The 26,721-nt window shown below is 46.7% G+C and overlaps 2 protein-coding genes across 3 annotated transcripts in view; both read right to left on the bottom strand.

Annotated features, from left to right (window-relative positions):
* Nucleotides 1-13,490, bottom strand: part of Drc1 (dynein regulatory complex subunit 1) — a 43,515-nt gene extending 30,025 nt beyond the window's left edge. The window contains exons 1-4 of one of the 2 annotated variants that reach the window (XR_005870786.1): nucleotides 13,274-13,490; nucleotides 5,684-5,771; nucleotides 4,869-4,981; nucleotides 2,071-2,254 (exon numbers count right to left, since the gene is read on the bottom strand). Coding sequence is in view for 1 of the 2 variants with exons in the window: in XM_040730818.1 (XP_040586752.1) it covers nucleotides 2,071-2,254; nucleotides 4,869-4,981; nucleotides 5,684-5,771; nucleotides 13,274-13,422 (534 nt within the window). In the remaining variant the exon portion in view is untranslated. The remainder of the gene's footprint in view (nucleotides 1-2,070; nucleotides 2,255-4,868; nucleotides 4,982-5,683; nucleotides 5,772-13,273) is intronic. The other variant, XM_040730818.1, reaches the window with a different exon arrangement.
* A 5,485-nt stretch (nucleotides 13,491-18,975) lies between these two features.
* Nucleotides 18,976-26,721, bottom strand: part of Selenoi (selenoprotein I) — a 40,414-nt gene continuing 32,668 nt past the window's right edge. The window contains exon 10 of the mRNA XM_005073509.4: nucleotides 18,976-25,028. Within this exon, the coding sequence (XP_005073566.3) occupies nucleotides 24,930-25,028 (99 nt within the window). The 3' untranslated portion in view covers nucleotides 18,976-24,929. The remainder of the gene's footprint in view (nucleotides 25,029-26,721) is intronic.

Raw genomic sequence — 26,721 nt, 5'->3', positions numbered from 1 at the left:
CAAATCTGTACACTAGGAACTAAGGCAGACATAATGGCATAGCCTAGAGACAAGAGGATTGTGAGTGTGAATCAGTCCTGGTTACTGGGTGAGTTCAAGGCCTCTCTAGGTTACATCGTGGGCTCAAGGCTGGCCTGGCCTAAATGGCAAGACTTGGTTAAAAAAAATCCAAGTGTGGTGGTGTGTTGTAGAATATTATTTTTACTAGGCAAAGATATGTTACATTTGTTTGTGCTGCATTCATTTAACAATCTATGGATGTGTGTTTAATTATGTTTCACCTTGCCTGCCTAAGGCACCTGATTGATCTAACAAAGACCTGAATGGCCAATAGCCAGGCAGGAAAAAGGATAGGTGGGTTGAAAGGCAGAGAGAATAAGTAGGAGGAGACATCTAGGTGAAAGGGAGAGAGAAGGGAGGGAGGGGGGCGTGAAGGACAGAACGAGAGAAGGATGAGGAGAGAACAAGGGTATGCCTGGGGCCAGCAGCCACCAGCCAGCAGACGCAAGAAGCAGTGAAAATGGAGGGCCGGGAAGATGGCTCAGAGGTTAAGAGTACTGGTTGTTCTTCAGAGGACCTGGGTTCAATTCCCAGTACCTACATGGACAACTCACAACCTTCTATAACCATAGTACCATGGAATCCAATGCACTCTTCTGGTGTGTAGACATAGAAGCAGACAAATCACTCATACACATAAAACAAATAAATTTTAAAAAAGATATACAGAAGGAAAGAAAAGTAACCCCCCTCCCCAAGGCAAAGGTAGATAAAGAGAAAGGTTAAAAGAGCTATACAGAAATGAGTCTGAGCTAGGCCAAGCATTCAAAACTAGCACTAAATCTCTGTGTCATGCTTTGGGATCCGGGTGGTGGCCCGAAGGAAAGGCCTGGTACAGTAGGGGTGCATCTGTAAGTCCCAGCACTTGGGAGGCAGAGGCAGGCAGGGCAGGGTAGAGCCTTGTGCTAGGCAAGCACCGTACCACTGAGCTACAGCCCAGCCTCAGCTCAAGCGTTTTCAGCACGTCCGCACTACGGGGAAAGTCCTCTCTATGTCATTGGAGCCAGAGTCACATCAACTGGTGGAGAGTTCATTTAGCATGCGGTCAGCCCCAGCGTGGTCCACGGTACCACCCAAGCCTAGGAGAGCGGCACATGCCTGTACCTCAGCACTTAGGAGGGAGAGGCGGGAGGGTTGCAAGGTCAAGGTCATTCTCAGTTACAGACTGATTTCAAAGCCAACCTGGACTATAGGACTGTGTCCAGAAACTGAATATGTTAAAAAAAACTTTTTTAAAGGAGGTGGAGGGTGTGGTGGTGCACACCTTTTGTCCCAGCACTTGGGAGGCAGAGGCAGGCAGATCTCAGTGAGTTCAAGGCCAGCCTGGTCTACAGAGTGAGTTCCAAAAGAGCCAGGACTGTTACACAGAGAAACCCTGTCTTGGGGAAAAAAATTTAAAAGGGGGGAGAGCACAATTAACATGTTCACATGTAAAATATAAGATAGTGCTCTCGCCTTATGTCATTAACTCCGATGTAATAAAACAATTTAAAAGCAAAGCCTAAAACAGCAAGTACCTGGAAAAAAATGGGAAAAGCCTTGGGATTTGTGGTGGGAACAAAATCAAAAATAAACCAATGGGACTATGCCAGACTCAAAACCTTCTGAGAGTTTAGAGAAACCATCAACAGAGTAAAACGGACCACGCAGATGAGTCAACTGAACTGTAAGAGCTGGTTCCATAATGCCCACGGATCTTCAACTGAGCATGAAATACAATCAAGTGGATTTCTTTCTATTTTTTCCAACATCATCTCATTGCTGTAGCCCATCTGGCCTTGGACTTGCTATCCTCCATCGGCCTCCCAAATGCTGAGATTACAGGTGTGTGTCACCATTACTGGCTTGAATTATGTCACAAGGCTAAATGACAAAGTAAGGCCGGAAAAACCAAGGAGCGGCAAGTCATGCCCCTCGGCCAGGATGGACGCCCACCCCTCCCCTGCTGAGGCTCCTCCCCTGCTGCAGCCCCTCGCCTGCTGCAGCCCCTCCCCTGCGGCAGCTCCTTGCCTGCTGCAGCTCGCTGATCAGCTTGTTCTTGTCTTCTATGAGGCCAGCACAGTGCACCTGCTGGGTGTTGAGCATCTCCCACAGCTCCTGGGGAATCCGCTTCTGTTTGCCTTCCTCCCACTTGGCCGTGATTTCGTCAAATTTGTCCTGGCTGGTCTTGACTTCATTCTCCAACTTCTCGAGTCTGCAAACAGAAGCATGCTGGGTGCCCTAGGTCCTGCCTCCCAGAGGAGCTGGCAGCTTCTCCTGAGAGCATGACCCAGGCTTCATGGTCCAGGCTCTTCCCTCAGATGTTCACCGAGCCAAACCAAACTCCGGGGGAAACTACTTCTAGCTTAATTTTGTACGGCACTTTATTTAGCATGTTTGTGTATGTGTGTGTACACACACGTGTGTGTGTGGGCGGACATGTGCCACAGCCCGGGTGTAGAGAACAGAGGACAACTTGAAGACGTCAGTTCTCAGCTTCCACCATGGGGACCCCAGAGATGAGCTCAGTTCTTGGGGCAAGCGCCTTTACCCACTGAGCTGTATCCACGCCCTTTCTTTTAGTTCACCCCGAGAAACTTACACCAAACACCTGCAAGACAGACTGAACAGCAGCAAGTGCATCTCTTGACAACCCATGCACTAACACACAGACTGCCACCCTTCCGCGTCTCTCCCCGCTCTCCTGTCCACGCTCCAATCCACACTGAAATCTGTGGTGGTCAGCATTGTTCGTCAGCCTGCTGGGGTTTAGAACTGTCACTGAAACAGACCTGGGGCGTGTCTGTGAGGGCATGTTGGCTAAGTCTACTGAGGGGGGCAGCACCAATGCATAGATCAGAGGCCTGAAGTCCGGGACCGAGTCAAACGGAGAGGCTGAATTTAGCACCTGCAGTCATCTCTCTCTGCCTTTTGGCTCGGACCGTAGTGTGACCAGCTTGCCTTGAGCTCCTGCAGACACGACATCCCTGCCGCGACACACTGTAACTCCAAAGTGAGCCAAAATAAGCCCTCCCCTGTCTAAGCTGATCTTGTCAGGTATTTTGTCCCAGCATCAAGACAAGTGACAGAGACAAAAACCTCTTCTTCATAAACGCCAACGCTGATTTAAAAACAAACCAATGTTAAAGCATGTCCGCGCAATCTCTTCATGCCAGATGGGCTGGGTGAGATGGTGACACACTTAGAATTATTACAAAACGGCTTAGATTCAAACCCCGACCTTACTGGGAGTGGACTCAAGTCACTTGACCTCCACAAGCCTCACGCTCCTCCCTCTGGGCAATGCAGACAATGAAACATCCACCTGGTTGACCTCTGTGTACCCGTTGCTGGGGTTAATAAAATGACACACTGTTTGGGGGCTCGGTACCTGGCAACTACATCACAAATGGTACCTAATTCTTTTTGTTGAGCATCTCGGCTGTAGTCCAGGCTGGCCTGGAACTCAATAGGTACCCTGAGTGCCTTCAAAATTGAGGTTACACTCTGCCTCAGCTCTCCAGGTGCTGAGATGAACGCAGGCATGACACCACGCCCAAGTCTTAAATCCTTCTATACGCTTTCATGAACAGCATAGCCTTGGGGGGCTGATCACTCCCCTTCCATCACCAGTAACAAAACCAGGAGAGCCTTTCAGAAATTCTAAAGAGGCCCCATGAAGGGGTACACTGAGAATTCGGTAGGGAAGCTGGTATCAGAGCTGAGGCGGGAACTAGTCTGGAAATGGTGGCTAGGACCACACCATGCCTATAACTCTCTATGTTACCAAAAAGAGCACATAACTTATTTAATGACATGAGCCACAACAAAAATACCCTATAATCACATCACATGCCTCCACTGTCCAAGCTAGGTCACCGTACCTATTACAATTTTTCTTTTCTAAAATATGTTGCTGCGTATATACATAACACTGAGCTACCTGTAGGTCTGGTCATTCAATTGATTTAAATACAGAGCTTCTTGGTTGATTTTTTTGCCCCCCCCCCTTCAAATCTTCACCATCATGCTGCCCTGAAACAGCGCCTCTAAATGCCAGCCACAGTAACGTCATCCTCCGGCATGACTTCAGGTAACGGTCCTGTATGCCACGCTGTTTTCCCTGGGTGTTTACTACGATCGGAGAAGCCCGGAAGAGGAAGAAAACCAGTAGACACTTGGTCTCAATGTGCTGTTTTATCTGTGCCTCATCTGAACCCTAGTCGCCTCTGCAGATGGAACACTAGAGGGCACTCGAAGCCCAGTTTCCATCAATTCTGCGGCAGCTTTAGAGCCATAGGAAAGGAAGTTTGTTGGCAGAGGCGGGTAATTGACTTCAGGTGAATGCAGGCCCCTGTAGTCATCGCCTGCTTTGTCAGCAACTCCTACTCAACAAGCTGCTTCTGCAAGAGCCACACCTGCCACTCCCGAGCACATTCTGAGATTGCATGCCTCTGCCTAAAAGGCCTGCTCAACAGCTGAAACCCTACTTGGCTTTTCCTAAAAGCCCGCTGATGTTCCCCCGACCTCTGCAGGGAAACCCCAAAGCTTCCTTGCGTGTCCTCCTGTGGCTCTCTACATTCATCTCAATTCTAGAATAAATTACGGTCGAGTATTCCGTGCTGAGCTGAGGCGAGGGACGAGTGTACTCCTTCCACGCCCACACGGTTTGGGACACTTAAGGAAGGGAGGGGGAAGACAGGGAGGCGGATTCGTGAGGAGCAGACAGGAGAATCCCTGAGACTAAGTCGGACTGATTGTCGCTCCGAGCACCGGAAACCTAAGAGCCGGCACACGTGGGCAGGATGCAAGCGCAGTCGATGCCTCACCGCTGGCGCTTAACCTCCTCTTCCTCCACTCTCCTGTGGATCTCTCTGATGTCTGTAGCCACCTGGATATTTGTCACCAACTCAGTACCACAGAGCAGGAGTTTAGTCAATTTCTGAAAAACAAGGAGAATCTGTTAAGCTAGAATATTGTGTAAAGAATTTACAGGGCTGGCAACACGGCTTACTGGGTAAAGGTTCTTGCGGCCTAAACCAGATAAAACCTACACTGTAGAATACACTCCCACAAACTGTCCTCTGACTGCCACATGTACCATGGCACATGTATAAATAAAATGTAATTAGATATTTAAAAAATTAAGACCGGGTGTGGCAGTGCATGCTTTTAATCCTGGACCTCAGGAGGCTGAGGCAGGTGGATCTTATTTTAAAGCCAAGCTGGTCTACACAGCAAGTTCCAAGCCTGCTTGCTTTGGGATCCCTGGTCTCTACTGCCCATGCACACTCAGCATTTACATGGGTCCTGGGGATCAGAACTCCAGCCCTTGTGCTTCGAACACAAGCACTTGAAACACTGAGCCTTCCCGTTTCTCGTTTGTTTGTTTTTGAGGCTGGCTCACACTGTATCCTAGGCCCGTCTTAAACACACAGCAATCCTCCTGCCCCAGGCTCCTGGATGCTGCTGCTGCAGACACATTTCCTGACAAGCGCCCACAATCTGAGAGCTCACTCCTAGGGAACCCCCAGGCGGACAGAGTCCAGATCAGCGCCGTCTAGAGAGAGGGGTGTAGCCCCTGCCTGCCGGCTGCCTGTGAGGGCGGGGCCGAGGGACTGGGCCGCCCGCCTGCAGCTCTCACCAGCCTGCTCTCCTCTTTCTGCTTGTAGCTCTTGCTTTGGTCTTCCTCACTCTCCTTCTTTCCGTCCAGATACTCGCCCAGGGCCTCCCTGTGGCAGACAAAGCAAAGCCGGGCGCCGCTGTCATCTCCAGGGGTTGTGTGCTCTGTCATTAGACGCGTCGTCTACCCAAACACGGCCCACCTGGATTTGTTGTCGTTCTTGTCGGACACAGGGTCTCACTATGTATCCCTAGCTGGCCCAGGCTGGCCTTGGACTTGAAGAGATCTACCTGTCTCTGATCCCAAGTGCTGGGATTGCAGACATGAGTCATTATACCAGACTTAGATAATAAAACTTTAACAACTAGAGACATAGCTCAGTGGTAAAAAGCCTGCCTAACATGAGCCAAGCCCTGGGTTCGATCCTCAGAACCACAGGGAAAAAAATCACCATATACACAATGATAATAAAAACTGGAAGAATTTACATAGTGAGTTCTAGGACAGCTGGGGGTATGTAGAGGTCATGTCTCAAAAAAAAAAAAAAAACACGCTGTGGTGGTGCCCGCCTTTAATCCCAAATTTAATCTAAATCTGAGGCCAGACTGGTCTACACAGTGAAACCCTGTCTCAAAAAGCAAAAACAACAACAAAAATCCCACACTAGAAGCAAATGTAGGTGAATGGAGAACCTTAGCACACCCAGCCCATCTTTGGATAAATCCAGTGGGGTGAAAAAGACTTGTGTGCTATCAATCGCCTTGATGGTTGGAGTTGTCAGTTTCCAGAACCTGGAACTGCCTGGGAGATGGGTATCTGAACCATATATGGAGTCTGTCTTGACATAGCTGAGATGGGAGAAACACCACCCACCATCCCTGGCTAGGACTGCTCCCTGCTGTGAGCTATGAGGAAAAATCTTCAAGATGGCGCCTTGGTAGCTGGAATCGCGTCTGTGCGCCATTTGTCTGCAAGATGATTGGCGGGTGTGGATGTCAGCTGATGCCGTCTTCCATCTTCCTGGCCTTCCTTTTCTCTCAGTCACTACCTTAGGCTTCGCCTGGGGCTCCAGGAGAGAACAGGTCTGAACAATACGGTCTTTGTTGAGAACTAAGACCAGCCATTTACTCTCCGGTGTAGCCTCATTAGGAGGAAATTCCTTTCCTCCCTTCATCATCATTCCTGTCAGGTGACCTCTCCAATGCATACCTGGGCCTGGACCTTTGGGACCCCTCAGCGTAAAACCCTAGGAAATAAATTTTTAAAAAAATCAAATTAGCAGGCAGTGGTGGCACATGCCTTTAATCCCAGTACTTCGGAGACAGAGGCAGGCAGATCTCTGTGAATTCAAGGCCAGCCTGGTCTACAGAGCGAGTCTCAGGATAGCCAGAGCTACACAGAGAAACCCTGTTTCGAAAAACAAAAATTTAAATTACGTTTCATTCATTGACAGCGAGGCATGCCACCGTGTGCATGTTAAGTCACAACTTGCAGGAGTCAGCTCTCTCCTTCCAGCATGGCGTCCTGGGGACTGAACTGAGAAGGTCAGGCCTGGTCGAAAGCACCTTTACCCACTGAGCCATCCCACCAGCCCGAGGATCTTCTGAAAAGTCAATCCAACTCATGGTAGTTCGTCTTGTCACTCCGCCCTGCTTGCTTTACCTGAGTAGGGCTCCCTAAAAGACAACTCTTGGTGCTAGGCTGACTCTGAGTCACAGAGCGGGGCTGTGTCCGCATTCCTGCTACTGCTGATGATGTGACAAATGGAAGAAAGCAGTGAAAGGGGATTCAGTTTCTCCTCCTCCTCCTCCTCCTCCTCCTCCCTCTTCCTCTTTACCTAGTTACTACATAAAGTTAACAAATGGCATAAAACAGACACTTAGGGCCTGGAGAGATGGCTCAGCTCTTGAGTGAGTACGGCAATTATTGCTCGCTTTTACAATGCCTTGCTCTAGACCTTCAAAAGACCCTGGAACATGCAGTGACCTTGAAGGGAGGGAGGAGGGAGGGAGATAGGAAGGGAGGGAGCGAGGGAGGGAGGGAGGGAGATAGGAAGGGAGGGAGGGAGATAGGAAGGGAGGGAGGGAGGAAGGGAGGGAGGGAGGGAGGGAGGGAGGGAGGGAGGGAGATAGGAAGGAAGGGAGGGAGGGAGATAGGAAGGGAGGGAGGGAGGGAGAGAGGGAGGGAGGGAGGGAGATAGGGAGGGAGGGAGGAAGGGAGGGAGGGAGGGAGAGAGGGAGGGAGGGAGATAGGAAGGGAGGGAGGGAGATAGGAAGGGAGGGAGGGAGGAAGGGAGGGAGGGAGGAAGGAAGGGAGGGAGGGAGGGAGGGAGGGAGGGAGGGAGGGAGGGAGATAGGATGGGAGGATCTGGAATTCTCTAAGGAGGCAGCAGGCAAATAGCTTGCCACCCCCAGGCTCCTTGCTACCAAGAGGCCTCCCTCACTCCCAGGGCACAGGCCGTTAGAAAGACCCTTGAGTGGCTTAGGAAGGAAGCTGTCAGGATTCCAGCATTCATTAGGAAACAAGGAGAACCCTTCACTGGCCTCAGCTCCACCCACTCTGTTCAAAGTCCACCGCTGCCCATTTTTGAGATAAGAGAGCTTAGAGTTCCCACTGGCATCTGAGTCTTACCCAAATCCTTCTTAATGGAGTCCTTCCACTCTGTTTCCTTATCTGAATTCACCCTTCGCTTTCTGGAAAAAAAACCACTAATCTTCCCTTCAGCTGGGACACTGCCAAGCTAATTTACCTGCATGCCCAAGCCCACCTCAAGTGTCCTACATTGGCTATCAGTCAATTAATTAATAACCAACTCTGTCTAAATACTCCCAGCTAATCTGGAACAAAGATCAGCAGTTCAGAAAGGAAAGTGACTGCTATAAACGCTCACCAAGTTTCTATTTCAACTCCTTTGCTGCTTTAATTCATCCGTGTTGACCTCCTGGTCACTATGCTGGTCAATATGGTGGTCACTGACCACATGCGACTAATCAGTCCTTGCAATGAGGTAAGACCAAACTAAAATGTGCTACGAGTTTAACACATCCGATACAGGGCTGGGGCATCTGCTCAGTGGCTTGTTTGTGTAGAGCCCAGCCATGGAAGCAATACCTGGTTCCAGGAAAGACTACAAACCAGAACCACCCAGGCACCACTCAGGAACAGACATGATGGGAAAATACCTAACGTTCCAACCACTGTAGGTAGATGTCCCTTGGTCCAGAACACACCCATCCCCTTTCACCAAGACACCTCTAGACAAACGTCAGACAATCAGGGGTCCTGAACCTTAGCGATCCCTCACCCCAACCTCTGCTATGGTAAAACCCCACCCCAGTTGAGCTCAAGGCTCTCTGATCATGCCAATGCATTGGGTACACAGAAGGTCCAAGTCCAAACTTGAATAAAGGCTCTTTGCTTTTACATATGGGATTCGGTCTCCTTGTTCGTTTTGGGAGGACTTCAAGATCTGGGCAAAACAGCTCTCGCAGAGGTCCTGGGTTCAGATCTCAGCACCCAACTGCCTTGAAACCAGCCACAACCCTAGTTCCAGGGATGGTATGGCCTCTGTTAATCTCCTCAGGCACAAGACATACACATGGTACACATGCATTCATGCAGGCAAAACCATCATATAACATAAAGTAAAACGAGTAAGTCTAAACCTAAAATCCACCCTCCAGGGGCTAGGAAAATAGAAACATTGAGAACCTCCAGCCTCCAGCACCCACAGGAGTGTGATCATACTCTGCTGTCCTGTTCTGTTGTTTGTTAGTTTCTTTGTGTCTGGCTCTCAGAATGACTGGGAACTCCTGATCCATCTGCTTCAGCTTTCTAAGTCCTGGAGTTACTGGCATGTACCACAGCCCCAGGCTCGTCTGCACTCTGGAAGCTTGTAGGTACTTCTCTACTTTGAATGGGCCAGCCCCTCCTTTTCTTTCCCTTCCCCTTCTCTCCCCTCCACTCCCTTTCTTCCCTTTGTGCTGGGAATGGACACATGATTGACCACTGAGCTACACACTCTCCTTACCTGGAGTAGGCCTATTCCCTCCATCGTGCTGAACAATTTCTTTATGATTATTATTTTATGTTAAATGGTGCTTTGCCTGTAGGTATGTCTGTGTACCTTGTGCCTGCCTAGTACCCATAGAAGCCAGAGGGTGGTGGATCCCCTGGAACCTGTGTTAGAGACAGTTGTGACCTGCCATGGGTGTTAGTCAAACCTAGGTCCTCTGGAAGAAGAGCGGCTGCCCTTGACTCCTGAGCGACTTCTCCAGGCCTCTGTAGTGTCTTGTTTTGACACAAGGTCTCACTATGTAGCCATGGCTGGCCTGGAAATCCCTATTTTGATAAAGCTGGCCCTAAACTTAGAGATACCTGCCTGCCTCTGCCTCCGGAGTGCTGGGATTGTAGGCATGTGCCACCACATCTGATGACAACTATTTCTTTTATTTTTGCTTGTTTTTTCTGCTTTTCCACACAGGGTTTCTCTGTGCAGCCCTAACTGTCCCAGAACTTGCTCTGTACACCAGGCTGGCCTCAAACTCACAGAGATTCACCTGCCTCTGCCTCCCTCCCAAGTGCTGGGATTGAAGGTGTGCGCCACCACTGCCTGACTGACAACTATCTTTTTAAAAATATTATTTATCTATTCGTGTGTGTGTGTGTGTGCGCGCGCGCGTGCACACACACACACACACACACCATGGCACACATATGGGGTCAGAGAATAACTTTCATAAACTGGACCTTGCCTTGTTGAGGCAAGGGGCAATAAAGCTAGAATCTCAGAAGGGAAAAGAACAGATAGGTTTTAGTTATACATACTTACAAGTGTGTGATTATCCAAATTCTCCCAATCCAGAGACAGTAAAGACCATTTAGAATTGTTTCACTTCAAATGCCTAATCACTTAGAAATTTGAAACATAGTGTTACCATAAAGTAGAAAAAAAGTCATTTTAATAGTATGACCAATATACTGAATGTGGTAGCACCCAGTGTCTCCAGTACTTGGGATGCTGAGACAGGAGAATTTCAGAGAGTTCAATCAAGGTCACCCTAGTCTATGCCAAGCGGTAGTGGCGCACACCTTTGATCCCAGCACCTGGAAGTCAGAGGCAGGCAGATCTCTGAGTTCGAGGCCACCCTGGTCTACAGAGTGAGTTCCAGGACAGGCAGGGCTACACAGAGAAACCCTGCCTCAAAAAAAGGGGGGAGAGAGATCACCCTGGTCTACATATTTACAGGCCAGATCCTCTCTCAACTCCCGCACCCCAAAGGTATTACAAATGCATTATGTTTACATCATATATACCTTAGCAGAGAGCCCTGACAGCACTGTGCAAGGACAGGACATGACTGTGACCTTTGCATGGTCTACGTGGGCTGCTTCTGAGGGCTAATTCTTGGGCTACTAAAGGTTAATAAAAGACAATTCTCTCAATCTGAGACCCCTTTCCAAATGCCTAAAGGTCGTCTCAATTTTAATATCTTTTAAAAATTATTTATTTATTTTTATTTTATGTGCATAGTTGTTTTGCCTGCATATTTGTCTGTGTAAGGATGCCAGATCCGCAGCAACTGGAGTGACAGACAGCTGTGAGCTGCCATGTGGGTGCTGGGAATTGAACTTGGGTCCTGTGGAAGAGCAGCCAGTGCTCTTAACCACTGAGCTATCTCTCCAGCCCTCAATTTTAATATCTTACAATGTCCAACTTTGCTTTACATGTTCAAAACTCAATTGTTAACATCCTTCCTCGCTGTCCCACCAGAGTCTCACCACCATCACCCCAGTCCCAGACCCCGCCGCCACCACCTGCTGCCCTCCTTCTGAGCGGCACTGCCTTCTGCTCAAACAGCCAATCAGGAGCGCCCATCAGTTCCAACGGCTTCTCTCTAAAGCACCACAGCGTCCGGGCTGATCCCATGCCCCCCAGAGGCAGAGTACCCGTCTTCTTCCTGCCTAGTCTTCTGAGTTACGCCGCTGGCCCCTTCACACTGTCCCCAAGGAGAGGGCAGAGCGATTTGAAGGTCAAAGTGCCGCCCTTCCCACCGAGAAAGCAGCCTTTATTTCGTTGAGACATTATCATATACCCTTATCAGAGCCAATGAATGTCCCAGCGGGTCATTCTCGGGCTTCAGACCACCCTTTCTAGCTGCCTGTCATCAGGTCCCGCGACCCTTGTCCTCCTTTCCTCCTGACTGTCCTTGTCACAGCTCATGAGGTGCTACTTACTCTCTTGGTCCACTGCAATTTGTACTCTCTCCCTCATTAGAGTGTAAACTCCCTGAGGAAACTTGTGTCTCGTCACCAAGTCCCCAGTATCACTGCCAAGGCCAGAGTGACAGCCAAGAGCATGATCCCCAGACAGCTTTGTTCTTTTTTGTTTTGTTTTGTTTTTTGTTGTTTTTTGTTTTTTCAAGACAGGGTTTCTCTGTATTGTTTTGGAGGCTGTCCTTGATCTGTAAACCAGGCTGGGCCTGGCCTTGAACTCACAGAGATCCGCCTGCCTCTGTCTTCCGGGTGCTGGGATTAAAGGCATGTACCACCACCGCCCGGCTCCCAGACAGCTTTGGGGATGGCCAATTTGGCACGATTTGGAGCCAAACAGAAGGGCAGACAAGAGTCCAATTCATCTGTCCACCAAGGAAAGCAGCAACAGACACACCAAGGATGCCCCTGCCTGGCCCATTTCCTGAACCAATATCAGTCCTCACAACAGAACCTGTTAACTAAAGAGGTGGCAGCATTCCAGGAGGAAGAAGCAGGAACACACTGGCAAAGGTATACGTAAATGATGCATGTAGCCCCTCCCTGAAGGACTGATGGTGAAGAAAGGGGTACTCACTCAGTTTTAGTACTAATAAAACAAGATCTGAATTACCACTGATACCCAGAAATGCAAGCCATCACCTAGTTGGGTGAAACTAGGATGAAGACACATAGGCACGACATCATATTCTTCAGCGGGATCTGTACACTAGCTACACCTGCTAACGGTCATTTTTCTGCTCACCAAAATTAAAACTGGGATGAACTACTTACAAGTTGAAGAGCTGCCACATTAAGTCTGTGCGGGAGTCAAACAGATGTCCCTTCAGCTGTGTCTAAGCTAATAAAGGCTTGGTGGCCCCCATCACACCTCCTAACTCACCGGTCTGTCACTTGCAATACCTGGATGGATTCTAGAAAATGATTATCAATTCCTGCAAGCACAAACAAGTAGTCGTCCTGACCTTTGCTACAGAAGATGAGCATGACCAGGGGTCCAGTGAGTGTGATCACTAATTGAAATGAAAGCGTTTATTTTACTTTACTTTTATTTTATTTTATTTTGAGGAGACAGGGGCTTACTATGTAGACCAAGCTATCCTTGACCCCAAAGAGATCTATCTGCCTGCCTCTGCCTCTCTAGTACTGGGGGATTAAAGGCATGAGCCAACACGCCTAGCTATCCCAAAACTCATTGCTTAAATGTTCTGGAACAAAAAGTTTCCGGCTCACACTTAGAGCACACCCACCCATCACCGCAGAGCTCCGGCCCTGCCAGTCCCAGGTCCCGCCCTGTGGTTAGGATCCCTACCGCACCACCCCTTCACCCCTTCTCACCGCCTCCGGGCTTCCTGTCGGGCAGCGATGCGCAGGCGCCGGGCCTGGATGCGCTCCTGCGGATTATCCGAATACACCGAGGGCCCGTGAATCAGGGTGTGTTCTTCGCCATTGGGCTCTATGACCCCAATGTTTCCTGACGGATTCATGGCAGCAGCCTCCCGACCACCGGCAGCTCCGCCTGGACCCGCAGCCCGGTTGCTAGAAACAAGCCGTTGCCAGGGGAAGGCAGTCACCTGACCCACGTGCGCTGCGCGCGCTGCTTTTCAATCGCTCACCAAGATTAGTGTTTGTATCCCAACTGCAGACTTTATTCCCCTAGCCTGAAGTTAGTTTGTAAGGGCTGGCCTGTCCCCACGAAGGCAGCTGTAACAAGCGGCACCGCATCACTTTCTGACTCCAATGACCAATTCATCATCCACTGGTCAGAGGAATATTTCTAAAACGCACACTCCCCCAATGTAGCCGGGTACCTGCTACAAGAAAAGCATTGTGCTCTAACTGGAGATAGTGCCTTCCTTTCCTCAAGGAGAGTGTAGTGTACAGTGAGTGTAGAGCCCACGGCGGGTTTTTGTTTGTTTGTTCTTGTTTTTTGAAGCGTGAACCCAAGTACGAACGTCGTCGGCATCATCTGCTGCATCCATGAGCAGGAGAACGGTTTGGGGGAAGGAATCCAGGACACCACCGCTCTCTCAAAGCAAGTCTGCAGAACATTATTCCTTAGTCACAGCGTGTCCCTTGCCAACAAAAAATAATGTTCCCGGGGTCGGAGAGCTGTTTCAGCAGGTGATGTCTCTTGCCAAGGAGACTGACCACCTGAGTTCAATCCTTTGGATCCACACTGTGGAAAAAGCCAGTTCTGACAAAGTTGCCTCTGACCTCCACAACCCGCCGTGGCACTCGAGCACACGCAAACAAACATACGTGTTCACTTTTTTAAAAATGTTCTCATTAAGATAATTAATAAACAATCTCAAGGCAGTGGTGGTCCATGCCTTTAATCCCAGCACTCGGGAGGCAGAGGCAGGCAGGTCTACAAAGTAAGTTCCAGGACAGCCAGGGCTGTGACACAGAGGAACCCTGTCTCATGCCAAAAAAGAATTAAAACCATGTGTGTGGGTTTGTGATACGGCCCAGTGGTAAAGGGCTTGCCCATCCCAGTAAGTGGGGAGGTGGGTGGGAGCCCGGGGGACAGGACACATGAGACAAAATTTAAAAACCTGCCACCCCTGTAATCGTACTCAGACTACATAATGAGTTCCAGGTCATCCTTGGCTACAGAATGAGGCCCTGTCTCTAAATTAATTAAATAAAAACTGTAAAACCCTGTAAGAAGGGGAGGAGAAGAGAAAGAAGGGGAAGAGAAGAAGAGGAGGAGGAGGAGGAAGAAAGGATTAAAAATCCGTTTACCCAGACATGGTGGTTCACTTTCAGCCCTCTGGGAGTCTGAGGCAGGGGGATTGTAAAAGGCTCCAAGTCAGCCTGGGCTACGTTGCAAGACACTATCCCAAAAGCAAACCACCCAAGGGTGCTTTATTTTTATAGCACTGGAGATTGAAGCTTGGGGCGTGCACATGCTCCATGACAGCTTGTCACTGAACCGAGATTCCCAGTCCTTACAGCCCTTCAGGCTAAACTGTACCAGGATCATTGTGACTGGGCATCATCCCATCAGCCGGTGGACAGCTAAAAAAAGTTACTAGAACACAGCCACTAGCCCTGGATCTGTCCTGCCACTTTGGACAAATCACAATTCCTTGAAGACTGTTTCCTCAGCTGCCAAGAAAGCATTTAATATCATGTCTATGTGACCTAAAGGTCAGGTCAAGAAGATAAGCCCTTTGTGATCAAGCCCTGCCAAGACGCAAGCGGAGTCATTTTTTTTTCTGCTAGTGCATTTTGAATATGTTTTTCAAGCCCCGAAGTGGCAAGAGCAGGGGCAGCTGCTTCTATGATTTCGGACCTTCAACTAAAGTTCGCTCCTTTGTTATAACCGCATGCATTTAACTCTCCTAGGGGCAGAGGCTTTGTCAGGTTCTGGCTTGTGCTTCTAAGTGATGTGTCCGCGTGTGCTTGTGCATGTACTCACTCAGCGATGGCTGTGAGCAGGATGCCACGAGATAATCAATGGGAATGAGCCTGCTACACAAAGAGATAAGCAAGAACAAAGGTACCATAGAATTCCAAGAAACACATGGGAGACCAGTCAGAAGTTCACAGTCATCGGTGGCAACATAATGAGTAGGCGCCCAGCCTGGGCTACAAGAGACCCTGTCTCAAAAAAAAAAAAAAAAAAAAAAAAAAAAAAAAGAGCCAGTGTGGGGGTGCATATCTGTAATCCCAGCAGAGGATCTCAATAAATTCAAGGCCAGCCTGGTTTACATAGCAAGTTTCCGGCCATCAACAGCTACACAGTGGGGGAAAAAGGAAAAAAATCCTTGACATGTAAGCAGTAAGCACAGTAGGTGATGAACGGCCCCCACGCTGTACACAGATCAGGCTAGCTTCTTGTGTGGGAAGGCACTGACTCCATTTTTCTGTTGTTTCACCATTGGCTGCTCTCAGATCCCATTCCTTTTTGCCTCCACATCTGGGACAGCTGTCTTAGAAGGGAAGTTGGAGGTCATTTGGTGAAATTGTAATTACCTAGTATGTGTGAGGCTCTTGCTCACCCTCAGCAGGATGCAGGAGAGATGGCTCAGCTGTGGAGAGCACTTGCTGTTCTTTAGAGGACCTGGGTCAGTGCCCAGGACCCACGCCAGGTGGCTCCCAACTGCCTGTAACTCCAGCTCTGCGGGACCTGACACCTTCTAGTTTCCTCTGGTGTCCTCCCTCCTACACCTACAAACAAACACACACACACACACACACACACACACACACACACACACACACACACACACACAGATACATCTTCAAAACAAAAACAAGCAAAATTGCCAGCAAAATTCTTTGCTGGCAGGTGACTCCCATCTAGACCAACTCATAACCACAGTAAAGGCTAGGGGGCTTGTCGTTCCTGACTCAGCCCACTCCTTTATTTCACCTTGCAGTCCAGACTGGCCTGGAGCTCACTATGTGGCAACCTCCCACAGGCTAGGACTGCAGATTTAAGTCACAATGTCTGGGCTGTAATACGTTTTTCATTGGTGTGGGAAATAAATGCATGAATGACACTAGGAAAGTCCCTTACAGGACAGTCTGCCAGGGTTTATCAACATACACAGAGTACCAAGGTCATTCTACTTAAGATACCTATCCTAGGGAGTAAGGGGTCCTTGGAGGTAGATTGGCCAGTTTTATTTCACACTGGACACTATAGCACCCATCATGATACCTCGGCAAGTGTGCAACACACACACACAGATATGTTGGCTGAAAAAATGCAGATATATCTGTATGCTCATTCTGGTTACTTACAATTTAAAAGCTGGTACGGCACAAGATCCATCAAAAAACTGCCAAAGCTGGGGCTGGAGAGATGACTCAGTGGTTGAGAGCACTGGCTGCCCTTCTAGAGTTCAATTCTCAGTACCCACATGGCAGCTCACAACTGTCTATAACTCCAGTTCCAGGGAATTTCACACAAATGCACATAAAATCGAGTCAAATAAAATTTTTAAAAACTGCCAAAGAATTTGTGGAATGATGCAGAATTAAAAATTTTATATGACTTTAGAATGATGCTTAAGATCTATTAAAGAAAAAAAAGTGGCAGACAAGTCTCTCAGAGAAGTACACCACAGCCATGCTTTCAGGTGTCTTACTTTTCTGAGTGCTTTACTTTTTCTCTCAAACTCTAAGCTTACATACATACATACATACATACATACATACATACACATATAAAATTAAACCCCAACTCTACTTCATACAAAGAAGATACAGTTCATGGAAAGTATCATCCAATTTTACTTAAAATATACATAGAATAGACACAAAAAAAATCGGGAGAAAGTTTACAAAGTGAGTATCCTCTGGAGCCGGGCACATTCTTCAAAGACATCAGTGGACATCTTGCTACCTTATCGTGGTACAAGAGGCCCATGAACCTGCACGTGAGCCCAGTGCCTTAACACGGGTGGGACAGGGGCAGTTCAGCGGGCAGCTGGCTAACAGAAGAATCTGAACCCCCTAAGTCCATAGCGGCATACCCTACCACACAGAAAAGGGTAGGTTTTCAGTTTTGCTTGTTGGTACAGGCAGGCTCTTACAGTGTAGCTTGGTGCTCACTCACATTGTATGAGGGTGACTTTGAATTTCAGGCAACTTTCCTGTGTCAGTCCCCAGCTCTGGGATTCCAGGGATGCATCACACAACCAACTACTTAATTTTCTGGGACACACACACACACACACACACACACACACACCACATCACATTGATCTTATTTCACAAGTCAAGTCACAATTTTACATCTGTATATTCATACTATAAATTACCTTACCTGGAATGTGGGGATGTCAGAAAAGCCCATCACACCCTTTAGAATTGTCTTGGTTTATTTGTATATCTCAATTTGTGTAAATTTTAGCAGAAGGAAATCTTTATCCAATTTTAATATTTTTTAAAACTTTTTTAGTATTATCTTTAAAGTATGAAGGAAGGGACCAGGAAGATGGCTGGGAGGGGTAAGGTGCTTGCTTGCCACCAAGCCTGACCACTTGAGTTCCACTCATGGGACCCCCCATAGTGAAAAGAAACACATCCCAGATTGCCTTGACACCCACATGTGGGCAGTGGCATACCCCTACCACCAATATGTACATCTTTAGAAATGTGAGTATGAAGAAAGGAAGAGAGGCGGCAGAGAAGCCAGGAGCTGCATGAGATTGGATAATACCGAAAGGTTTTTAAAATGCAACCCAGAGGGTAGGAATGCAGATCAGTTGGTGGAAAGTTTGCCTAGCACGCATGAAATCCTGGGTTCAATCCCCAGTGCAGAATTAAACTGGCTATGGCGGCACATGCCCGCAACCTCAGCCCTCAGGAGGTAAGGCAAGAAGATCAAAAGTTCAAAATTATCTTCAGCTATACAGTATTTGAGGCCAGCCCGAGCTACATGAGCTAATAAAGACCATAAAATGATCAGTAAAAGCAAGTTTGTGTTTATACTTCCACACCATCCTGGGCGAATCAAGCAGAGCTGCTGCTGTCACTGTCTGTAGGGAAGCAAGTCAGACCCAGGATGGTTTTTGAAAGCTGGTCTTTTTATACCCCAAACAAGCAATAACCAGAGAGAGCAACAACTCCCTTTTCAGGGCTAGCAATGTAGTTCATCTAGTACGCCAGCACAAGAGGCCCAATGCACACACGCCTGCACCATGCGAGGCACACACGCCTGCAATCCCAGAAACGGCAAGTGGAGCAAGATCAGAGACCCAAGTTCATCTTGGGTACATCCTTGGCTACACATCAAGCGTGGGCAGTGAAGGCTAAGTAAGACTCATTTATTTACATAACACACACATACACACACATATAAAAGTGAAGGCTAAGTAAGGCTCATTTATTTACATAACACACACACACACACACACACACACACACACACACACACACACACACACAAAACCTTGACTATCGTGTTTTACACTGACCAATGGTTCTGGATCAAGCAGCTGGGACTGCTTCCCACTATCACAGAGCCTTCCCTTTTGTATCTACCAAGGAAGGACAAAAAAAAAAAAACTTGAAAACAATTAAAAGGATTTAAAAATTATTTATTTTTATTACAATAAATAGCAATAGAAGAATTAAACAATTGAAAACTAAAACCTACTGCTTTACTTTTGGAGTTCACAGCAGCAGACATGAACATAAATCCAGTTAAAAGGTCAAGGCTTCTAGAATCCGGTGACATGAAACAGGTCTTGATTATCTGGACCAGCAGCAGGGAACAGTAACACAAATAATGCAAAAGTCACATTCAAATGCCTTGGAGTACTCTACTATACATCAAACCACAAGACTTGGAACATTCTAGTAACGTTAAGCAAGCTGCAAAGCTCTGCTTTGGCAAAAGCAAGTATCTCCCCGATGGAGTCCACAGGCGCACTGCTCCCAAAGCTGCCTCCTAGTCAAAAAGGGCCCAGCAGACCCAGAAACCTAAACCCTGAGGATAGCAGCGGCATTCTTGGACCCAGTCTTTCTGGCTCACAAGTTCCCTGGTGAAAAGACATGGAAAGAGATATACTTAGGGGGTTTTCTCAAGGCCTGAGATGACCAGGGTGTTGGGGTGATGTTGGGGGTTTATGGCTCCAGGTGGGGAATTGGATTTAGATGTGGACCATAGACACACCAAGTCCACACAAAGCAACAGTCTAATGAGGGTTAGTTACCACCTGGCTGATAAGCAAGAATAAACTCCATGTAGATACCGTATCGTATATACACACAGAATAGGTGTACATATTAAACGTGTATATATACAGACAGAATAGGTAGGTGTACATAGTGAATATATACACACAGAATAGGTGTACATATTAAACGTGTACATACACAGAACACATAAAACCAGTAAACAAATGCTACATTATTTACTATTAACACAGCAAGGCCTATGCAGACCAGCTACAATAAAAAATACTTAAAAAGGACATAAAATCGTTCCTCTTTCATCTTTATCTCTTCATTCTTCACAGCAGACACGCCCCACCCACTCCAATGCTGGTTTCTGGGTGCCAGGCAAGGGATGGAATTTACTCTTGCTTCGGAAGACTACAGAAAACCTACTGGGAACAGCACCAAATTAAACTCCCCAGCCACAGCTCCTGCCATACATTCTTAGCGTAGAATGTGAAACTTACTTTCCTTCACCTGCCATCCATTTAATCCGCTGCTGGGTGGGAAATGAGATGTCCTCCCTTATACACTGGTCATTACTGGCTTCCACTTTGCCCAGAAAGGGGAAACAATTCTTTTCAAACTAGAATTGGGAGTTCAATACTGAATTCTGCTTTCTTGGGACATTTTGAAATGAACTAATCATTAGCCTGTTGATGAATAACAGTAATTCTAACAGATCATTGATATGGCCAGGTTAATACAGGCCACTTCTGTAACCTGCTTAGTTACCTCAAGTACAAAATGAACAAACTCCAGGTCATGAGTTTTCTTCTCTAGATATTAAAAAAGTGCTTACCAAGAAAATTGCAATTGAAAATTCATCAAGGATTATTTATGAAAAACCCAAATTCAATGCTTGTTTTGATTGGTACCCAAAGAAACTGCTTAAAAGATCTTATAGCCAACGTGATAGAAAACACCCCTGGTATTCAGTCACACCCTAGGTAGCCAATGCCATCTTTGATTTCAGTTTCAGAGCTGCTGAAGTGGACACTGGCATCTCTTTCTATTTTTAGACTCTCAATGGCCATGATCCAACTGCCATAAAAACTGCCCAACTGACTTAGGCCAGCTTTCTAAGAAGGAGTCTCTGAAAGGGAAGCCCAGAACCTTTCTGCTCCCCACAAAGGTGTTTTCCTAGAGACAAGCCCTTATCAAATAAAATCAGTCTGAGTGGCATTTTCAATCCTGGGAACCCAGCCTTCCTCACTGAATGAACAAAACCTTGTTCAGTCTGCCCCTGGGAGAGCTCCCCAATGGCAAAACTCCTGCCACCATAATGTGAGCTTGTCAAATGTCTATAAAAAGAACATATCCCTGCTTAAAAGCCAGGGACGAGAGCCAGCTGGTGTGTTGTCTCTTAAGAGCAAAGCTCACTACTAGCATGCAGGTTGGAGATAAGGGACATTTAGTTTGTGCTGTAACAACACTGGAAATAAACAAGACAGAAAACCCAGCTCCCATGGCTCTATTTGAGAAAGAAATAAACACATCAGCACTTTCTCTAGAAAAGTTAGACCACCATGATTCGCCATGTACCCCGAAGTCACTGTCTGTCATGCTGTCAGTCATTTATACGACTGCCACAGATTAAAAAACAAAACACAACAAAAAACAACCCCAAATATACAAATCGCATGTGTTACACAATCAATCACAGAAAAGCAGAAATTTATGATAGCTTTGAAAAATTCCCACAGCCTCACACATTCAAGTTTCACAGTGATTAATTTAATACCATTTTACCATTAGGAATGTCATTTAAATGCACGTCCAAGTGCTTCAATGCAGCACATTAGGTAACACTCCTTCCCTAGGCTGGAGTAGGGACAGCTAACTATAGTAAGATTACTCACCCACAGGATGTTCAAGATAGGACATGCTGCCTTAAAATGACAGAAAATTCTGGTCTGACACCACAGACTTCTGACAGTCAAGCCCAGGAGTGAGTCAACAGAAGGCCACTGTGAACATAGGCATCATCACAACCAATACAATTTCTCTCTCTGTTTCTGGCTTATTGGGAGACCCAAACTCAAGAGTTATGGTCCACAGGCTTTACTTTCTCTCTGGGGTTGTTCCTAGTCTTCAGCAGCCAAGTCAGGGCTCAGTGAACTGTTTGCCCTATGAGGTGGCTACACGCAGGTTTCAAGCTAAAATATAAAAGGAGAAAGTACACCGGATGGTGGTGGCACACGCCTTTAATCCCAGCACTCAGGAGGCAGAGGCAGGTGGGTCTCTGTGAATTCGAGGCCAGCCTGGTCTACAGAGCAAGTTCCATAATAGCCAGGGCTATTATGCAGAAAACCTTGTCTAGAAAACAAACAAACAAAAAACCAAAATAATAAATTTAAAAAATATCTTTTTATTCTTCATAGGTCATGGAGCTGAAGTCTGCTTGGGGAAGCAAGGTGCCATCCACACACCTTCTGACTACAACATTTTCCCTTAACATCCACTCCAAGTCATGAGCAACACTCTTGGCAAGTACTTAGCCTGTGCTAACCCAGACATACACCCCTCTTCCCAGTGCCTTGGGAGAGAACAAATGGCAGGATTAGCAGTGGTACTGTAATATTTTAAACCATGTTCAACATCTTTTCAAAATTGGAATTAAAAGTATGTCAACCATAACATTGAAATGCCAAGGAAGAATGGTTATATTTTTACTTCAAAGTTTCTCTAGTGCTCTAAAACCTATGAACTATTACTATTTTTCTAGACGGTGATTGTGGCAATTTCAAACACTGTGCTGAAATGAGATCATCAGTATCATTTACAGAACAGAGGTGGCAGCATCTATCTAAGTATTGTTATGTTTTCCTGACCCACATCCTCTCAGACACAGGGAGATTATTTTCTGACAAGCCTGACAAGGATTTTTCATAACATAACCTTCTAAAGGTAACAGGAGTTCAGCAGAATAACAATGCAAACCCCTAACCTGGCGAAGGCACTCACTCTATTCCACAAGTACAGACAGGATGAATGCAAGCCCCTGATCGCCATGCCGCTCCCCAAGAGGCAGCTCTGTGTCACCCTATTTACACTGGGGAGGTGTAGAGGAAGAGGTGTGACAGAGACGCACAGAGCTCCTGAGAACCAGGTCCCACGCCCGCTGCTGTACCGCTACAATGAATGGGTCTTTAAGATGCACCATCAAGACACAGGACACGAGCCGGCTAGGAGGGAGGGACTCGTGAGTCCACAGGGTTCTGAAACACTGGCTGCTCAGGTTCCCTTCTCCGTTAGCAGCCTCCTCTTCCACTCAGCAGCGTCAGCAAAACTATCTACAGTAGAATTCTTTACATGTTAAACACAAAACAAAAGGCACAAAACATTTTTCAAATTCACTTGATGGAACAAAAAGAGGACAAATACATTTGGGAAAAAAAGACCCCAAATTACAGGACATGATGCTTCAGTATACTGTACAAAGTGAAGAAAGCTTGTGGTCCAAATTCATCATCTTATAAATATTTTCGGTATTTTCCTTTATACAAATAAATGTTCTTGAGTACAAGGTCAAGAAAACAGTAAAATGATTAGCCAAAAACCTTATAACCAAGCTCTTTCCCAATTCTGGTTACCGAATTCACTTCTACAGAGCTCGAGTACACCAGACAGTTATCTTCATGTAAATGGCTTGTTTACTGACCTCCATGATGGCGATTTATTAATGAACACAGGAATTACTATCTACTTTCTACAACAATTTCTCATTGATTTTTTTTCTTTCAGTTTTAGTCTCAGAAAAAAAGTCCCCAAACACACAAAGCCTTACAAACAATTAAAACTGAGCACAGGACCATGGTTAGCTCCTAGACTCATTTTCAACAGCCTGGATGACAATGATTAGAATTTAAAAACATTCAGGTGGAGTATCACTTAGTTACTTTTTACAAAGCAGCAGACACAAATCCAACAAAGGAATGAGCTACAATACTTAAGGATGGTCATATTCATAGGTAAATAACAGTTACGAATTTAATTACATATCAACATAGTGGTGCCTATCTTATCCAAGTGCAACCTGCCCAAAAATAAAAAAAGGGGTTTAAGACACACTCTTCATTTAAGCACAAATCTTATTCAGTGGAAAATAAAATCAGCAAGTAAATTTCACCACCACCAAACTAAAGGCAAAGTCCAAAGAAAGAAAGCGTCCACATTCATAAGAAGGTGACATTATGAGATGGCCACAATACGGTGAAAGAAAGGGAGTTTTGTGTTGTCAGTAAACCTCAAAACTTACTGAGTCAACTAAGGCGGGAAATATGCTCAGCAAGGCAAACACATCAAAGGTTTTCTTTAAATGGGGAGGTGGGAGAGTCAGGGGAGAGAGACTATCTCTCTGCCTCATCCCTGGTGAGATTAAAAACCACGGCACCTGACCCCGAGGAGGAGAGAGAAATCGAGCAAGCGAAGACAGACAGGCAGCGCCAGGACGTTAACCGTGATCATCATGAAGCTCTGAGGTTCCTAACTCCAGCTTAAACTTCCTCTCACAAGGCACTTCACCCCACCCTCATGAGTACCCCAAGAATGGGACTGACAGCCTCCAGAATCACAGCTCATAGGCACCCACTCCTGACAGGAGCAAAATCACAGCTCACAGGCACCCACTCCTGACAGGAGAAACACCACGACTAACCCATGAACTGCGCCACAACAGTGAGCTGTAATTACAACCATTCAACACTAAGTAGCAACAGAACACTTCTCTCTAACAGAAAATTAACCCATTTATGGGCATTTAGCCACACAGTAAGAGCCAGGATACCAGACAACCTCTGGCAGTTCACGGGAGAGCAACCAGGATTTGGCAAACTGCACACGGTTCGGCAGTCACTGGTATCTCTGGTCAGAGAGACTTTTTTGACGCTTCTCTACATTAGATTTGGGCTGTCAACCATTTCCACAGCTGAAGGCCTTTTATAAAAGTACCAAATCTTAAGACATGCTGTGGCTATCTGAACGCCATTAGCGTTCCTGAATCAATCTGGGGACTTTAAACACAGGAGTAAAGCATCTTTAACTCTATGAGTCAAAACAGTATGAACTCATGAAGCTAGGAACATTTAGCTGGTTTAATGTACACTGTTTAACCAAATGTCTCATGGTTTCATAAAAAAATAAAGTTGGGAGTTAGAAAGTCCAAAGTTCCACAAGCTCAGATCACGTTCACTCTCGCCGTCCACGCGCGTACACTGCGACTGATCCCACAGTTGTCAAGCAGACCAGTTTAGTTCAATGGTGATGGATGAGATATTTACATGCATCTATTTACAGTACTTCCTGAAGATTACAGGCCGACATTCTTCTCTTCCATTCCTAGTCAATCTGAGTTTGGTTTCCTCAATGAAAACGGGTAAATCTGAAAATGGTTGCTCAGCTGCTTCACCTACAGAAAAGCAGAACACACGACAGTGACAAACAGGCCACTGATTCTTCTGCAAACGTACTCAGAACTCACCCTCTGCAGACAGTGGTTTACTGAGAGTAAAACTGCCAGGAACAAGAAAAGTTCTGCTAAACCAAATTCTAGTCTTTCCTCGAGCCTTCTAGAGCAGATAAATACATCCTCAAACCTACTGAGAAACTACAGGAAGACCTACCACAGCTCATAAAGAAAACAACTACCTTGATAAATTAGTATTTAGTTTCCTATAAAAAACTTTTAGGTACTGCTTCCTATCCTGGATAGAATAGAAAAAAATCAGATCTGTGACTCTGATGGCTATATTGGCTAGGGTATCCCTGGCAGGAGACAATTATTTGATAGTTTTCATTTATATGTAAGTCAAGGTTTTGTGTGGTTTCTGGTTAGAAGTAGTAAAGAACCAGGCATTGGTAGCACACACCTTTGATCCCAGCACTCGGGAAGCAGAGGCAGGAGGATCTCTGTGAGTTCGAGACCAGCCTGGTCTACAGAGTGAGTTCCAGGACAGCCTCCAAAGCCACAGAGAAACCCTGTCTCGAAAAACAAAACAAAGAGCACAAAGATGGACAAGAAGGACACTGTTTTTGTCAGCATGTTCATTTCCAGATTTCTTAAAATTGTAATTTATTTTTAGGTTTAATTATTTGTGTCTATGGGTATTGCTTGCATGTCTGCCTGTTCATCGTGTGTGTTCAGTGTCCAAGAAGTCTGGAAGGAGCATCTGGTCCCCTGGAACTGGAGTTACAGATGGCAGTGAGCCGTCTTGTGGGTGCTGGGAATGGAACCCAGGTCATCTGGTACTCTTAACCCCCGAGCCATCTTTCCTGCTCTCCATTTCCTTTTTAGATCTATTTGAGGAGAGGGTACACGTGCCACAGCACGCATGTGGAGGTCAGAGGACAAGTCTGTTGAGCCAGTTCTCTCCTCCCAACTTTACGTGGGTTCCAGGGATCATGTTCACGTCGCCAGGCTTGCGGGGCAACAGCCGTCACCTGCTGAACAATCTCATAGGCCCTACTGTCCAGGTTTTAACAAGGACTTTGGACTACGTTTATAATGTAAAAAAGACCGTGAAGCGGCAGTGGGGCTCACGAGTAAAGTGCTTACACAGCATGTGTAAGGCACTCGTTCAATCCAGCTACTGGGGCTCGAGAGACGGCGCAGTGGTTAAGAGCATGTATTGTGCGTGTAGAAGACTGCAGTTCAGTTCCCAGACCCACACTGGGCAGCTCCTAGCTGCTGGTAACTCCAGCCCCACAGATCCACAGGACCCGATTCCCTCCTCTGGCTTCCACAGGTACCACCCGCACATCACAAATCCACACGCACAAAAGAGATGTGTTCTGGTGGACACAGTTTCTAAAGAGGTGTGGTGACTCACCTTTACTCCCAGCTCTCAGGAGGCAGAGGCAGGTGAGACAACTGTGTGAGATAAAGGCCAGTCTGGTCTCCAGTCAGTTCCAGACCAACCAGGACCACACTACATAGTGAGAACTTGTTTTGAAACTACAGACACATGTCACACTCAGGATCAATGAAAAGCAAGATAATGCCCAAGAACACTGGCATAAAGCATATGATAACCCTTTATAAAAAAAAGACAAGCAATTATCTGACATTACAGTTCATCAGGTTTCTAACAACAATAATTCAA

The sequence above is a fragment of the Mesocricetus auratus genome, unplaced genomic scaffold (assembly GCF_017639785.1).
Source record: "Mesocricetus auratus isolate SY011 unplaced genomic scaffold, BCM_Maur_2.0 Super-Scaffold_100024, whole genome shotgun sequence".
NCBI classification, from domain to species: Eukaryota; Metazoa; Chordata; class Mammalia; order Rodentia; family Cricetidae; genus Mesocricetus; species Mesocricetus auratus.
This window is presented reverse-complemented; position numbering and strand designations above follow the sequence as displayed.